General features: G+C 35.4%; 2 protein-coding genes across 2 annotated transcripts; both read right to left on the reverse strand.

The window, feature by feature from the left end:
- Positions 1–57: 57 nt before the first annotated feature.
- Positions 58–2078, reverse strand: LOC124635525. Its single transcript, XM_047171414.1, has 4 exons — positions 1937–2078; positions 1120–1243; positions 602–787; positions 58–257 (listed from the first exon to the last, which is right to left on the reverse strand). Exons 1-4 carry the CDS (start codon positions 2066–2068, stop codon positions 91–93), a joined length of 609 nt encoding a protein of 202 aa, XP_047027370.1. The 5' UTR covers positions 2069–2078; the 3' UTR covers positions 58–90.
- A 2198-nt stretch (positions 2079–4276) lies between these two features.
- Positions 4277–16705, reverse strand: LOC124635526. The gene is made up of 4 exons (XM_047171415.1): positions 16500–16705; positions 8808–8953; positions 8293–8494; positions 4277–7454 (listed from the first exon to the last, which is right to left on the reverse strand). Exons 1-4 carry the CDS (start codon positions 16605–16607, stop codon positions 7362–7364), a joined length of 549 nt encoding a protein of 182 aa, XP_047027371.1. The 5' UTR covers positions 16608–16705; the 3' UTR covers positions 4277–7361.
- Positions 16706–16938: the final 233 nt, after the last annotated feature.

The raw sequence follows: 16938 nt of genomic DNA on the forward strand, positions 1-16938 counted from the left end.
TGTGCGCAGATGAAACCTAGTAAAACGCAAGCTAGTTTACGTAATAAAACCAACACATAACACAAACAATCAATTTTATTTAAGCCCTCATTATATTCTATAAGTATACATATAAGGATTCTTCCAGCGTCCGTATCTCGGCTCCTTGCGGGGTTTGCCGAAGGGATTCTTCTCCAGCACGACTTTGGCCAGCAAGCCGTGGTCGGCGCCGTATGTCGTGTCTCCCGTGCTCACGCGTAATATGCGACGGAGTTCCTCTGCAGAAAAGGAATATTTTGTGTTTTTATTGATATAAGAAGTTAGGGAGTATTGTTTTTATCAGTACCAATACAGATCAAAATAAATCCACAAGTCTCTTAACCTCACAGAGATATAAAACTTGTATCTAAATCCAAATACACATATCCTAAATTCCTAATCCTACTTACTGTTTCTCGCTCGATAAGATGCTCATCCAAGAAAAACTATGCTTACCGTACCCTATACCCCATACCTTATGTGTGTGGCGTACCAAAAACGGAAGACAATGTTCAAATGGATTCTGAAGTTTCGGAGCTTATTCTGTCAAATTCACTTTCCGCCCTGTCTTGTTCCCACTTACTTTGTAAAGTATCATCAAACTTCGGCTTCATGGACATAGCAGACGGAGGCTCTGCGTATTTCTCCGGTCTTGGACACCGGTAGGACCCTCGTTGGCTGGTGTCAGGTATCGGGATGTCATCAGGGAGACGCAAGGTCTGGAGGGCGCGAGCTCGACGGGTTAGGTTGACGGACATGAAGGGGAGATCTGAAAGGGGATAAACAGTGACAGGCCACAAAAGATAAACGTTTAAATATACTTTAACATTGGCCCCAAGCTATACTAGGTATATACTTTAAGATGTTTTAGATAAGTTTTTTAGGTTTGAAGTTTTGACAAAGTCCTACTGCGGGCTCATAATGGAGCTACTAAGGAGAGATCTGGGTTCATCACTACATGGTGAAAGGCTGTTATGATGATGCAAAAGTTGAGATGTTTCTTAGATAAAAAGATCCCCATCCAGGTTTGTCGGAGCCTGGACCTTTACCAATTATCTTATAGATATGAGTACAACGTAAGTAACTTGTGTTAACATTTACCTCTAGAGCAATACTTAGTCAGATACTCAGTCCTCTTCAGGTCCTTAATTTCATTTTCAATCGGCGTCGGGTCGATGTCCGTCGACATGTACTTCTTGGTGATTTTAGGATAATCCTCTTTGAACTGCCAACATTATTGGATAGGATTAATACATATAGGTAATGTCGGTACCTACTGCTTTGATTCCTGTGCCAGGCAACTGAATATTTTCTTGATCTGGGTGGCTAACATTAACCTAAGTATTTGATTACTAGGTTTCGCCAGCAGTACCATGCGCGTCCCGTGGAAAGTAGCCTATCTAATAGCCTTCCTCGATAAATGGCCTGTTTAACATTGAAATATATTTTCAAATCGAACCAGTAGTTTATATGACTGCCGCAAGTAAACAAACTCTTCAGCTTGACTTTAAGTGTCGATGGCAATTTCCTAATAAGGCAAAATTTTGCATTTTTTTTGTATTTGTCATGTTTTTGTAATTCTATGTATGTTTTATTGTCTTTGTATTTGTGATTGTATGTAAGTATGTGTTTTTTGTATCTATACTATCTAATATTATAAAGCTGAAGAGTTTGTTTCGTTTTGTTTGAACGCGCTAATCTCAGGAACTACTGGTCCGATTTGAAAATTTCTTTCAGTGTTAGATAGCCTATTTATCGAGGAAGGCTATAGACATTTTATCCCGGTACGGGAAGTAGTTCCCTCGGGATGCGGGTGAAACCGCTGGCAGAAGCTAGTTGTGTATAATTGTAATTTTGTTATTTTTTATGGACCCTGGTCTGCAATAAAGTTATTATTATATTATATTAAAATAGGTACCCTTTCAACAGCTCCCTTGTAATACTCATGAGTCATAGGACAGAGCACGTCGGGATATTTGCGCGGCTCATCCACAGCTTTGAGCGGGTCCCGGCTGAGGCCCACGATGAGGCAGTCATCATCCACTGCCATCCGACGAGGGCTTTTACTGAGGAACAAATGTTGTCATGGTATTTAGATAAAAGTAGGCACCTTTATATTAAATCATTACTGAATGAACATGAGCCAAAAAACCTATCGATAGTGTGTCATCGAGGTCTGGTGAAAAGATCCAATCTTGCCATATCGGATGCTTCTCTGATTCGCACCTGATTCTGATTTTGCCATAACACATTGTACTGTACTGCAGCTATGTGGTTCCTTTTGTACCTACTCTAGCATCCTCAACCCATTTACCTGATTGTCACACTTTCCGGCTTATGTTGACGTCAAGCTTTGTCTGTCCTTATGACTGTCGTATGTGTACTTAGTCACGAGCTATGTTATGCTAAATTAACATATAATTACTATAATGTAACGGGCTGTGGTCCCCACACAAGAAACCATCATTCCGTAGCATGTAAGACTTTGGACAAAACATGGACAAAACTACATAGTAGGTGTAAACTTACGGTTTAATCTTTTTATGATAATCCACCATATACACGGACCGATATTCTATTTCTCCGTCGAAGACAGACATTTTGTAAATTAAAATCTATTAAAAAAACTTTTAAAAATATTTTCACTCGCTTTTTCGCAATGTATTATTTGTCACAAGTCTGACATTTTCGGAAGCTTTGCAGTTTGTGGCCGAAAAAGTGTCAACCTATTTGGAGAGGGAACTTTTTCATAATGATGGTCAACATAAGAGCGCTTTTACAATAGCGGATTTTTTTACGCGTATGCAAGAATCGCTCGTTAAATTGTTGCCTATGCTTTTGTCGTATAGTAATTTGTCTCGCGAAAAATACTAATTATAGTTAATAAGAAAACGCCTGTGTTTGACGAGAGATTGAGATTAAATTGAAAGGCAGTCAGGACTTGTACAGACCAAAACGCGTGAGAATTGAGAATTTATAGGTATTCTTGTCTAAAGAAATATGTCTTGCGATTTTGGCAACACAAAACCTTTTAAATTGATCTATTAACGTTGCTCTACAGATAGAATAATAGAAATAAAAATGCAAATCATTTAAATATAAATTTATAATAACTTTATTACTATACATTAATGGTGTGCATGACAAAATAACTGGTATTCCTCAATAATAATAAAACAGTTAATAATTCTTACATTTCAACGCCTTGTCAAGATAGCGAAGACATTCCCCAAAAACGGAACAATTTTTAGTCACTTTCAAAAACTATAGTTCGGCCATTCAGAGAATGCGTTCCTGACACGTCGCGATTGAACTGACGACGTAACTTTGCAATGGCGTTGCAGTTACGATAAAAATATTTTTGCTGGTTGTTTACCGTTTTAACAATTGAGGAGCATTAAAACAACATTATTATATCAATAATCAATGAATGTTATAATTTTGTGCCAAACTGAGTGTCAAATAACTTGGTAAACAATATTTTTCTAAATCTATACTGCGCTATTACAAGGTTATGTCAGCGGTTTATATTTTGTAGTGCTGTGCTAAAAATAACAGGCAAGTATCGTAATCTGTTCTTATACAGTTATAATATAAAATAATACGTTTTGATTTTCTTTTTAAGAATTGGAAAATAATGGACTATAAGACTTAATTATAACGTTTATGAAATATAAAAATAAAACTATGACCAAACCGCATTTTTATACTTAGATTAAAAATGGTAACCCCAAATGGCGTTATGGGCCGCCATTTTGTGACGCTAAAACAGTCGTCCGTTGTCGTTTCGTGCGCATAGACCACGTTTTTCAAGTGTTTTCGATCTGTTTTTATTTGATTACCCGGCTTTTGTTAGACCGAGATATCAGGATTGATTCTGTTATTGATAATAATATAATTATACATGTAGGCGAAGATGATGATGAAGACACCACCTCCTCAAGCAAATCGGAGTCTGATTAATATTCTGTTCGCACATTCAATTCAATGTACTTGTAACAAAGAATAAATAAAACAATTTTATTATATGAATATTACCTTTTTTTGGTTTCCACTTAAATAACTAAAATATAAAACAAATGATTCCGCCAATTTAAAACGAAAATAATCTTAAAATAATGCGGCGGTTCATTTTGAAGGAACGGTAACGAACTCAGTGTTATGTTGTGCCCATCACTAGTCGTGACTAAGTGATAGGTGTCAGGAACGCATTCTCTGAACGGCCGAAGTATAGAGATGGCAACACTCGTTTAACGACTGTCAAAATTTACCAATAAATTTACTCAATTCTTTTCAATAAAAAGTCCTTAAAAAACTGATTTTGCTGACTAAAAATCGCTCCGTTCAAACAAGACTTTATGATTCCAAACATAAACTTAAAATTGAAACTTCTTACTATTAAAGCTGTCACTCACGAACGTTCGCGACAAAAAAAAAACGCAAGACGTCACATGCATATATACAAAACATGTTACATGGCATCGGGATAACATTTAAATCAATTTATAAGCTCTCTTTATATGTAGCAAAATTCTATACACGTATTTTAGCCAGATAAAATATCTCCAAGTTTACCTAGCTTATAAAAATTATACCCTATTTCTACCGACATAAGGTTTATTTTGTATAGCAGAGTGAAACTTGTGGATTTTTTACCTGGCTTTATATTCTTTATACATTATGATAAAACTAACTACATTCAGTCAGTCATCTTGTTATCTAAACGTTACTACTTTGATTACTTGCAAGTTATTTAAATCACTGGCATAAAGTGTCCCACCCAATGGAAAATTATCAACTTTTTTCGGTTTTGCAAAACAATCAAAGCAGCCACGTAATAACTATGAAACACAATAAGCCCACGACAATAACACATAGACAATCTGCATCACAGATGTAAGTTTAGGCTTAACTCGGTTATTTACAATTACACATCGTTAATAATAATAAATAGACGCAAACTTGCGATTAATCGCAGATATGCAAGACTAGTCGCAGGTTTACAAGACTGCCTTAGTTAGAGAAACAAAATACTTACGGCCAGTTTCTTCATCAAAAGTTAAAGTTAAAGTAATGTCTAAAGTAAAAGTAACGGTCAAATACGTTTTTTCAAGGCTAAAGTGACAGCAAAACTAATAGAAAAATTTAATTTGACCGTTACTTTTACTTTAGACATTACTTTGACTTTTACTTTGGCTTTAACTTTTGATGAAGAAACTGGCTGAAAGTCAATTATTATCTTTGTAGATGGTTTAAGAGCTGCATTGAGGCACACAAAGTGTTAAAATGATTATGATCTTTATTGCAATAACCTAAGGTTCATATTTGATCGATATCATGGTAGAAACTTCCCGCTTGATACGCAGAATTGAGTTCTAATCGTAACTTAATACGAATTAAAATCGTTTGATCATTTATTTTTTTGTGTTTTGTTTCTCTGAGCAAGGTAGTCGCTACATTTTGTCAATGAAGACATTTTTGGTTCTAATTTAGGATATTAGTCAAAATTTTAGTTTACACACAAAAATAAACTGAAACATGACTGCAGGAATTAACTTCGAATTAAATATTAATAATTATGGAGTAAATTGTCGTTTTTATAATAGCAACATTAATTAGACTGTCAAAAGATTGTCTCGGTAAAAAATTAATATCATGTTAATAAGTCTAGTTTTTCAATAATGCGAAACTTGCCTAGGCAAAAAATAATAAACTGAAATTAAAACATAAATATTGTGCTTAGCAGAAAATGTTTCACCGTGTTTTGAATACCGGCTGCGTAAATTTATTTGCAAAAAAAGGCAATTTTTCTTATATGTACAAGGCGATCAAAATAATTATAAGTATCCGTATTATAGAGAGGTATAAACTATTAATAAGTTTCGTAAACACTTATTCTCATTTTGATCGCTTTTTATTCTGTAAAAAGGTTGGTTAACCGACCATTTTTGCAAAGGGAACTTGACTTATAATCACTCTGGTAGTTTTTAGAAGTGATGTTACATTTCTGCAGAGAAAAAGGTGGCAGGATGTTGCGCCACTGTTGCGCAACTTATTGAGTTGTCAATGTCATCAGTCTTAAATTACCAGTGTAAATATTTTTACTAACAAGATTTTCAAAACAAGGTGGAACATACATTTATCACACAGAAAAAATACTGGTTACAATAAAACTTAAATCTATTGTAAATATTGAATAAATGATATGATAATGGTCCTATCCGGTACAAATATTTTTTAAAACAATTATATAGACCAATATAAAATATTAATAAATTCTAGTTTAGCCAAAAGTTATGTAAAAACGAACCATAGACCTACAAACATTTAGAATAGAGCAATAAAATCGTTGTACAAACGGATAACAATTTAGAATATTATAAATTCACCAATATTTTTGAAATCGTGATTTTTGTAACAGCAAAACAAGACATAATATAGGTAATAATCAAACAATATACATAATATCTCGAGAAGTTATTTGCAATTTCGTTGAAGAATTTCCTTTTAAAGATTTAATATGAAACCAAAATGTTATACAAAATGATAATTCAAACAAAGTATAAAAAAAGGTGTGACAAGATAATTTTAATTTTATACAGGTATATTTATTTATATACTAATTCACAGTTCTAAATTGCATTGACTTGCACACAAATAATATTTGCAAGTTTTCTGCTGTTTTTAACATGCCAGACTTTTTTGTCTCTTTCTCATCAGTTTGCAAATACATTTAACAGAAAGAGACGGAAGTCTAAGTTAAAATAAGTCGGAGTTTATAAGACAGTTTATTCAGTTAAAGTAACTTATGAGTTATATGAAAGTCTAGCAGTTTTGACTGATTTCAAATATGGCGGGATTAGTCTTTTCCTTCAAGTTTATAACAATACATGTACTCAGCACTGGTTATATTTAATGCATTTTCAGCTATTGGTATGTATAAGTTTTTATTTTAAAAAGGCAGATAAGAGTTCAAAAAAAAGTATTTTATGATTCAGGCTTTATAAGCCGATAATAGTATGTAAGTCTCTCTAACCCGCCTTTTTGCATAAAAACTTAATTCTGTCCAGCAAAGTACAAACCATTCAATAAATATTAAACACCAATTACAATGGTCCTTTACGTTAGAGGCCTTTTCACACCAAAATACAGCTTTCACACAAAAAGATGCCCGACAGTTGCGCAACTGTCGCGCCACAATCGCGCAACTTTTTTTTCTGAAAATTATGTTTTGATGTCTTTTTTTTCAATTTCTCATTGTATTTACCTATCTATGTCCCTCGCCGTTCGCGTCCGTGTCAGTATGGGCGCTCGTCCTCGCAGTACGACGCCGTTCGCCTCTGCTATGGCACCCTGAACGGAACCACTAAGTCCTCGTGGTGTTCCACTCGGAGCTCCGAGATGGCAGCTGCCGCTTTTTTTACAGCGTTCGTTATCTGAAATTTGTATGTGTTTGTTAGCATTGGGTTTCTAAAAATATTGAGATAAGTCAAGAGTATAAACGATCATGCACAGACTTTTCTTTATCACCATAAAATGCAATATAGTCTAAGCCAGCGGTTCCCGAATTCTTTTAGCTTCGGACCCTTTTCGTTTAACCATTTTTCGGCGGAACCTTAGCTTAAGTAAGAAGTAAACTAAAGACGTAAATACACTTAGGTACGGCTCGTGGCGTGTGGTAGCACCAAATGGTTATATGGTTAGAGACATATTCAGTATACTCAGGCGTAGCATGGCTATCTGCAACACGGGCTCGAAAACAATTTAGCCGCCCTTGACTTTGTGTATTATATGAATAGTTTTCAGTTTGAAGACAAAGTTGCCAAAGTAAACGCAAAAAGAAGTAGCGCGCGAAATATGTGCGAGGAGCGAGTGCGATTTTTTTTAACTAAAAGAAGAAGTTCCAAGCACCTCCTCGGTTTTTTCATAATCTCATAACCTCTACTCTCCACGTTGTGGCACAGTTATCATAAATCATCATCATCATCATCATCAGCCTATCATACATGGACATAGGCCTCTCCAAGTGCACGCCACTGAGATCGATTTTCGGGTTCTCGCATCAATTTTAAAATAAAATAAAAATTAGTAGGCTAAGAATCAGCCCTTTTTAAAAGGAAAGTTTTACAAAACAGCCTCCAAAAACGTCCACCCTTCACAATTTCTTATGTACTTTCGCAGGTAAGAAAAAATGGCGGAACATACTTCCCAGCATCTCAATTCCGACTTTACAGTTAAGAACCACTTGCAACTCAATCAAAGAATTGAACTTACAAAGTCTTTGTCCTCAGCCGGCAGCGCAGGCCTGGCCAGCAAGGCGGCTCGCTCAGAATGCGGCAGATCAGCCAGCAGCCGCGGCGCCGGCGCCCCGGGTGCAGGAAGCCCGGCCACACGCGCGCTGTACACTCGCACGCGCTCCGAGTATGCGCTCGCTTCGAGCGCGTATGGGCCTAGAGCGCCAACGTCGATTACATTGCTGGAAAAAGAGGAGAAGACAATGAAAGTTTTTGTAGATAGGATCCGAAAAGAAGTGTCTGGAAAAATATACATAATTCGGGTAGTCGACCAGTTAAGGTCTTTTGTAAAAATAGGTTTTGCAGTTTGATCTTTGCAGGATCCACACATACAGGTTTACTAGGCGACCACCTCAAGCAGGCACATGTTTCAAAAAAGCTTGAGAAGTACCTTTGGAAATAGCTGATTCGATGTGGCTAGAGCATCAATGGTCTTCGTAATACAATTTTGTGTGCTGGTATATACCAGTGTTTCTATACTCCTGCAGTACTCACGTGGCAGTCTCGTGCAGTATCCTGTTGAGCGCGCTCTGCTCGTCAGGCTTGCGCGGCGGAGTGGACGCCGACGCGGCCGGCACCGGCGTCTCCTGCTGTTGTTCCGTCACTTCTAGTAGGTGGGTCCTCTCGTTCACTGTGTTCTCCTGAAAATGATGATTCACCAATTGTATTATTAAGGCTATTGTTCCTAATCATGATCATCATCATCATCTCAGCCATAGGACGTCCACTGCTGAACATAGGCCTCCCAATTAGATCTCCACAGATACCTGTTGGAGGCGACCTGCATCCAGCGTCTTCCGGCGACCTTTATAAGGTTGTCTGTCCACCTTGTTTGTGGACGTCCTATGCTGCGCTTGCTAGTCCGTGGTCTCCACTCCAGCACTTTACGACTCTAATGGTTCAAAATAATTTATCATGACCGTCATTCCCCTGCCCTAATCCCAATGTCTCATTTGTGGTCGACACAACATGTCTGCCCATTCCATACTTTTTTGTCTGACGTCATCTAACTAGTGACATTCTATCCAGCCATATCATCTTTCACACAATCCATTCATCGTTTCTATGTAGGTCAAACATAACGAAATACTGCATCAGTCATTTTAGTGCATCATGAATTTACATGATATGGTACAATATGCATATCAAAGTGAATGAAATATAATTTATTTAATAAATGCAATCTAAACTGGCTGTAGATAACAAGCTCTTGATCTATAAATCAATTCTCAAGCCCATATGGACATATGGGATACAACTATGGGGAGCCGCCAGCGACTCCAATAAGATGATCATACAAAGGGTGCAAAACTACATTCTAAAACAAATATCAAATGCACCCTGGTTTAGCAGAATGTCAGATGTTCACGAAGTACTCGGCATACCGATGGTGAAAGAGGAAGTGAATCTTCATGCTGCCAGTTACAAAATTAGACTTCAGAAGCACCCAAACCAACTTGCGGGGCAGGTAACAATACCTGAGACCATTCGTCGGCTAAAAAAGCGGCGAGATATCTTCGACATTTAGTTTACTAAATAAAAGAAAGGTCCTGCTCTACTGGGAGTAGTGACCTACCCGCCACTTAAACTTCACCTTATCTGCTTATAGTCAGAAGACTGATCGCATGATTGCAAAAGGAAAAAAAAAATAAAAAAAATAAATGCATTGTTTGTGTTTTTAAACTGAAGGTTATCATGTTAAAGTTGCAATGAATTACTATTTTAATTGGAAATTTATTAAAAATTATTCATAAATTAGTATTTATGATTATTTATTTCACTAAACAGTTATATTTTTACATATGCACAGATTTCTGAGAATTACAGGCTTTAAACAATATTATTTTTAAATTGTAGGTACACAAAGACAGAAACTGGTCCTGGTATTTATAAACTTTGGCTCAATTTGCATAAAACCTGTTTCTTTGGTTGGAAAAGGTTTTACTTTGTTTACATCAAGCATGCTCCTTTCATTATCTTTTTTTCTTCAGAAAAAGGTAAACTGATCTTTCTATGCTGATACTGCTAGCAGTAATTTATGTATCAATATATCTTCATAACAAAAATGGTTTGCTTGGCATCATACATAGTTTGGTTGTGGAGAGCAACTAACCTTTTTCCTCAATAAACTTTACGTACACAGAACTTATGAAGAAAAAACAACAAAGATTAATAAAAATAGAATAAAATACAAAATCTTATGTACATACTTAAATTGACTCTTTACCTTAAACCTTTTAGCAATTTTTTTGTCTATAAACATAGAGCAGCACAAATAAATACTTTCTCAGTTCAATAACCTACGATTCCACAATGCAATACATAGTTATATCTATAAATATTGAGAACTGCACACTGGTGCAATGAATCACATGTATGACAGAGGTATAACAGTTGTTACAGACTTGTAATTCTAAACCGGGCTTTTATTACAACTGTGGCATAATCATGCCACAGAAATGTTTGCTTTCAATCCATGTGGGTAGTGCATATTACTGGGTTTTTATATTATTTTAATGGTTATGTAGATTTTTTTTGCAGTAGTACTTCATTTCTTAACAATAGAAATACCTTCAATACTTTGAACTATTGACTGAAAATGTGATGGTTCCAGTTCAGCTGTAATATACCTACATTATTAAAGTAGACTGTTATTTATACTGCTAATATTTTTCTCAGATATAGGAGTTAGTTGTATTGTTGGTTCAAAAATTAAGAAAGCAATGTAAATGGGTGTAGGAATTATACCCGTGCTCACCCAATCCCAATCCCTGAACCCCGGCCTGTTACTACATTACTAGACCCCCCTCATACTGTTCCAAGCATTCACAACACTAAGCAACACAAGTCAGTCTTATTTACAGATAAATTTGGTAAAGGCTTAGGCTCATTTATTCAACACTCACTCCCACAAGAACATATTGTAACTAGTTACTGTTACCCAAACCTACACTTCAACTACATAATAAACAAGATAGTTAATACACAGTTTGATGCTAACACTACACTAGTTCTTTTGATAGGCAACAGTCTTGATGTAATTAAAAGTGACATTGCTAATGGTATCAACACCTTATTAAAACTAAATTTAAAAAGCATTATGATTTGTGCACTTCCATATTCTGATTGTTTTTCTGACACTCAAAATAGTTATGTTCATACTCTGAACAATTTTATATACACATTGACATGCTGTCATAGGGACAAACTATTATTCTTTGACACTAACAAGTTTGTTAGTGAATTTCACTTGAGTAGGGAAAGTATGTTTTTCCCTAATAAATATAAAGATAATATAGCTACATTGATAGCATATAATATTAACATTGTCATAGCCAACAATATGACAAAATGTAGGATAAGCGACGAGCCAGTATTGACTAGTTATTCTAACAATACTGTGATTGATTGTTTAAACTAGATTCTAAGACAATAGAAAAGCGTAGCGACAACCTCATCCTATTTCATCAGAATGTAAACCGCTTTTCTGGCAAAATATTAGATATTGAACTTTTAACTGATAAGTTTTGTATAGATATACTATGTCTTTGTGAGACATGGCTCAAGCCTGAGAAAATGTTATTTAATATTAATAATTTCAAGGTTGCTAGTGTATTTAATAGGGTAACTGCAGAGGGTGGGGGTACATTGATATTGTGTAAAAATAATTTAAAATTTAAGGATAGAAGCGACATTACTTCGAGCTCTGTTGATCGCCTGTGCGAGGTAGCATGTGCAGAAATAGGAAGTCATTTATTCTTATGTGTATATAGACCACCAGCAAGTACCTTTTCATTATTTCTTACAAATATGGAGGAAATACTTAGGAAGATTTTTAAGTCAAATAAACTAGTTTTCATTTGCGGTGACTTTAACATAGATATATCTTCTGAATCTTCTGATAAATATCAACTGTTATCCCTATTTCAATCTTTTAATTTAAAACATTTGTTTAATGAACCCACTAGAATTACACCATCTTCAAGTTCATGTTTAGACAATATTTTTACAAATTGTGTGGTTCAGCATTCTTCCATTATTGCTGGTGTGAGATCGGATCACTTGGGGCAGCTTGTTAGCTTTCCTGCTAATAAAAACACTCCGTCAAGCATAGTAATAAAATACAGAAAACTAACAGACAGAACCTTAGAAACGTTTAAAAATAATGTTGTCAATAAATTATGCAGTAGTTTTAAATCAGAGGACTCGAATACTAAATTTAATAAGTTATTTAACACACTTTGTCTAGAATTTAATAAATCATGTCCTATTAAGAAACTAAAAATCGACAATAAATTAAAATTCAACGAATGGTGTACAAAAGGGATTAGGATAAGCAGAGATGTATTGTATAACCTGTACCGAGAAAAATCAATGACATCTGATAAATCTTTTCATGATCATGTACGGAACTACTCTAAGGTATTCAAAAGTGTATGTATTCTTGCAAAGTCTAAATCAATTAGTGACAGAATAACTAAATCGGATAATAAAATAAAAACCGTTTGGAAAATAATAAATGCGGAAACGGGTCAAATTAAAGTCCGGGATACCGAACTATCGTTAACGATTAATGATGCAACTGTGTCGGATAATGTGCAGGTTGCTAACGCGTTTGATAATTTTTTCTCTAATGTACCAGTAGAGGTTACTAAATCACTTAACTCGTCCTCTACACTTGCAGAGTCATTACTAAAACAAAATTTTACCAAAGAAGTACCGGATTTCGGATTCCATTACATAACTTTTAATACAGTAAAAAAAGCTTTTAAAAACCTTAATTTAAAAAAAACGGAAGACTTATGGGGCATCTCTGTTAAAGCCCTGAGCTCCGTGATTGACAATATTGCACCAATACTCAGTCAAATCTTTAACTCATGTATAGATGAAGGCACCTTTCCTGATTTGATGAAACACAGTAAGGTCATTCCAATATTTAAGTCAGGTTGTAAGAAAAATCCGTCAAACTACAGACCCATTTCTATTCTCCCGGCTCTAAGTAAAATATTCGAAAGGATCATGCTTGATCAGATGTTAAACCATTTCAACTTAAACGATATACTGCACGACCGTCAATTCGGCTTTACAAAGGGTAGGTCCACTACGGACGCAAGTGCGCGGTTAGTCACTCAGATTTTGGAAGCCTGGGAGAGTTCGCAGGATGCCGTCGGTATTTTCTGTGATCTCTCCAAGGCGTTTGATTGTGTGGACCACGATACACTCATTTCTAAGCTGAGACACTACGGCATTCGTGGAAAATCTCTTGAACTTGTCCGGTCTTATTTATCCAACAGACAGCAAAAAGTGGATGTCTGCGGCTCAACATCTTCGGGGACAGTTGTAAAAATGGGCGTGCCTCAAGGCTCTATACTGGGTCCATTTCTGTTCCTAGTTTATATAAATGACCTTCCATTTGTGTTGTCTGATATTTCGGATGTTATTTTGTTTGCGGACGACACTTCCCTTGTCTTTAAAGTTAAGCGTAAGAACCCCAATGTTAGTCACATTAATGAAAGCCTAGAAATTCTCTCCAAATGGTTCGCAGCCAACAATTTATTATTAAACGCTTCCAAGACTAAATGTCTTAAGTTCTGTTTGCCTAACGTCACTGCGGTTGAAACAAATATAATGCTCGATAAGAGCAAATTAGAGTTAATTAACAGTACAGTATTTCTGGGCATTACCATTGACAGTAAATTGCAATGGGGTCCCCATATATCCTCCCTATCAGGGCGACTTGCTTCTGCTGCTTTTGCAGTCAGAAAAATCAGACAACTGACCGATGTAGCTACGGCCAGGCTTGTATACTTCGCCTATTTCCATTGCGTGATGTCATATGGCATTTTGCTATGGGGGGCAGCGGCTGATGTCCAATCAATTTTTGTTTTGCAAAAAAGGGCGATCCGAGCGATCTATGGCATGGGCTCTCGCGAATCTCTTAGAGAATTCTTTAAGGAAATTAATATACTTACTTTACCTTCCTTGTATATTTTTGAAAATATTATGTTTGTTCGCAAAAACATCCATAAATTCACAGTTAAAAGTGACATTCACCAGATAAATACACGTAACAAACATAAATTAGTGGTTCCCAAGTTTAGGCTAACAAAAACAAATAAGTCGTTCTTAGGGAATTGTGTACGTTTTTATAACAAGCTACCTAAATGTATCCTTGATCTCACTGATAAAAAGTTTAAGAATGTAGTTAAAAACATTTTGATTAAAAAGGCGTATTATAAAATTCAGGATTACATTAATGACAGTGATGCCTGGCGTTAAATTAATATTGTTTTTTCTTTTTCTCTGCACATGTGGCTTCCCCGGCGACCGGGACACGGGAGTGCCTCCGCCCAGACCAGCCAAGCCCAAGCCAGCAAGACCCCAAATTGCATTATATAATAACTTGGTTACCCAATATATTCTTACTTTGAATTGTATAAATTATTTTTCGAGTAACGATTGCACTAAAATTATTTTGTATAATTTATTAATACATTTTTAGCTCAATTTGGATTGTATAACATTCTCAGGACTAGATAGAAAACTGTATGTTTGTAATTATTTTTATTTTCTTTTAAAAAGAGTGTCCATGGAGTTTCTTGCCGGTTCTTCTCCATGAGACCAACTCTTTGGAACCGTGCACCTAACTTTGACGTTTCGAAAGAGCTTTCATAGGCCTATTTGAAATAAAAAATTTTGAGTTTGAGTTTGAGTTTGAGTTTGATACTCCTAAACCTTCATATAACATGATGCTTTACATATTCTATTCAAACAGCTACAGTAGTTATAAATTCAAACTAAATTCATTTTCAAGTTTAGTTTGAAATTAATCTTGTTTAAAAATTTAATAGCATTGCAAAATAGTTACAACATTGTATACAAAATTATCATGGCCGACCATGTTGTTATGAATGTTTTGTATGATATCTGAATATCAATTTCCTGCTCTGAATAGCAATTCAAAGGTCAGTGTTTTCATCTGTTTTTACTTTTTATCCTACAACTACCATTTAAAGTGAACATTAGAACTTTTTATTATTTCGTATTGATTTACAACTAAAACTTGTTTAACCCCTTGTATGCCGGTGCATAGATCTATGCGAGACACAATGGTTTTTCTATTGTTCTCTAATGAGTGGCATTCAAGAGGTTAAAATATTTAATTTCAAAGACAAAACTTTACATCTGTTGTTGTTTTAAATATCTAGTTGTTGTGACTAGGTCCTACCCCAGTCTGACCCACATACAGAGGGAACCATTTCCTGTTCATGGATAAGAGATAGCCTCAAATAAAATCCATCCAGAAGTTTTTAATTGAAAGATTTGTAAGTGTGTATGCCAAGTTTGTATGTATGACTTGATTGTTTATCATGGTGACATTTAATTTGTTAAAAAATAGAATCAGCTAAAAGTGGGTGGATATTGGGAGTAAATGAATTGAAGTAGGTTATAATTAACCACTCCACAATATAGACATTATAGTTAAGCAAATCAGTGTGCATTACATATGACTCATGGGACAGGGAAGTTAGTTAGACAGTCAAGAACTACACTTCCAAAAACCAATTTTCTATATCGATATTTATTTATTATTTCTATATTTTCTATATAGAGTATCTTTGTTTGTTGATAAAATTTAAAAGTAGTCACTTTTAGTCAAAATGCAAGACTTTTAGAACTGGTTATGAAACTAGGTCAAATTTTATACAACAGCATCATCAAAGTTATGAGCTTTGCTATTGTAAAACAATGTCTAATGAGTACTGATTATTATGAATGTTACATGTACAGACCTTGTTTTGACCATTCCTTTCAAAGGTTTCAGTACTCATACATAATTTATGGTCACAGACAATGGACTTGATACATAAACATTGCACAAAGACCTCCCTGGAACTTGCTAAACAATGAGCTATTTGTAAACTCTGCTAGCTTCGTTAATATCAATTATTGAACCATGCTGTTTGTGTATTTAACCAGATAAAATGTCAATCAACTATATAGGAATTAAACTACAAAGATAAGCCTTTGTATGTCAGTGTCAAAGTTTGGAAACGGGAAATGGACAAACAGATTCTTACTCACCCATATTGCACACAATATTCAACCGTCGTCGTATTTTACTGTTCACAATCTCACACACACGCTATTTTACCAATTAACGCGTAAAATATCCGTAAAACTTACCTGTGGATCCGTGTCTTTGTGGCAAATACTATAGCAGCACCCCATGACGGCGGTTTTTAGCGAGTCGAAGCATGAATGCAACGAAGTGTCTTCTTCGTCGGACTGCATAAATGTTTGTATTTATTGTCTCCTGATGCGGATAAAAATAGAAAATTCCGTATTTCGCAGCGAGCGAAACTCGGCAAGCCAATATGACAGATAATATGACACTTGACAGCATGACATAGAAAATTTTAATTGTCGCTGTCATATAGTTTTAGTTCAGAAACTTTCTTAATTTAGGATGTTCACAGATTTTGCTAATCTTGAAATAAATGGCTCACGAAATATTTTTAATAGACGATACTTGAAGAGAGCCATAAGGACATAGTATGCAGTATTTGTTAAATGCGTAAAAATCTTGTGAATCACATAGGTCTGTTGCATTCCACGTCGCATT

This window comes from Helicoverpa zea, chromosome 13 (genome assembly GCF_022581195.2).
Source record: "Helicoverpa zea isolate HzStark_Cry1AcR chromosome 13, ilHelZeax1.1, whole genome shotgun sequence".
Taxonomy (NCBI): Eukaryota; Metazoa; Arthropoda; class Insecta; order Lepidoptera; family Noctuidae; genus Helicoverpa; species Helicoverpa zea.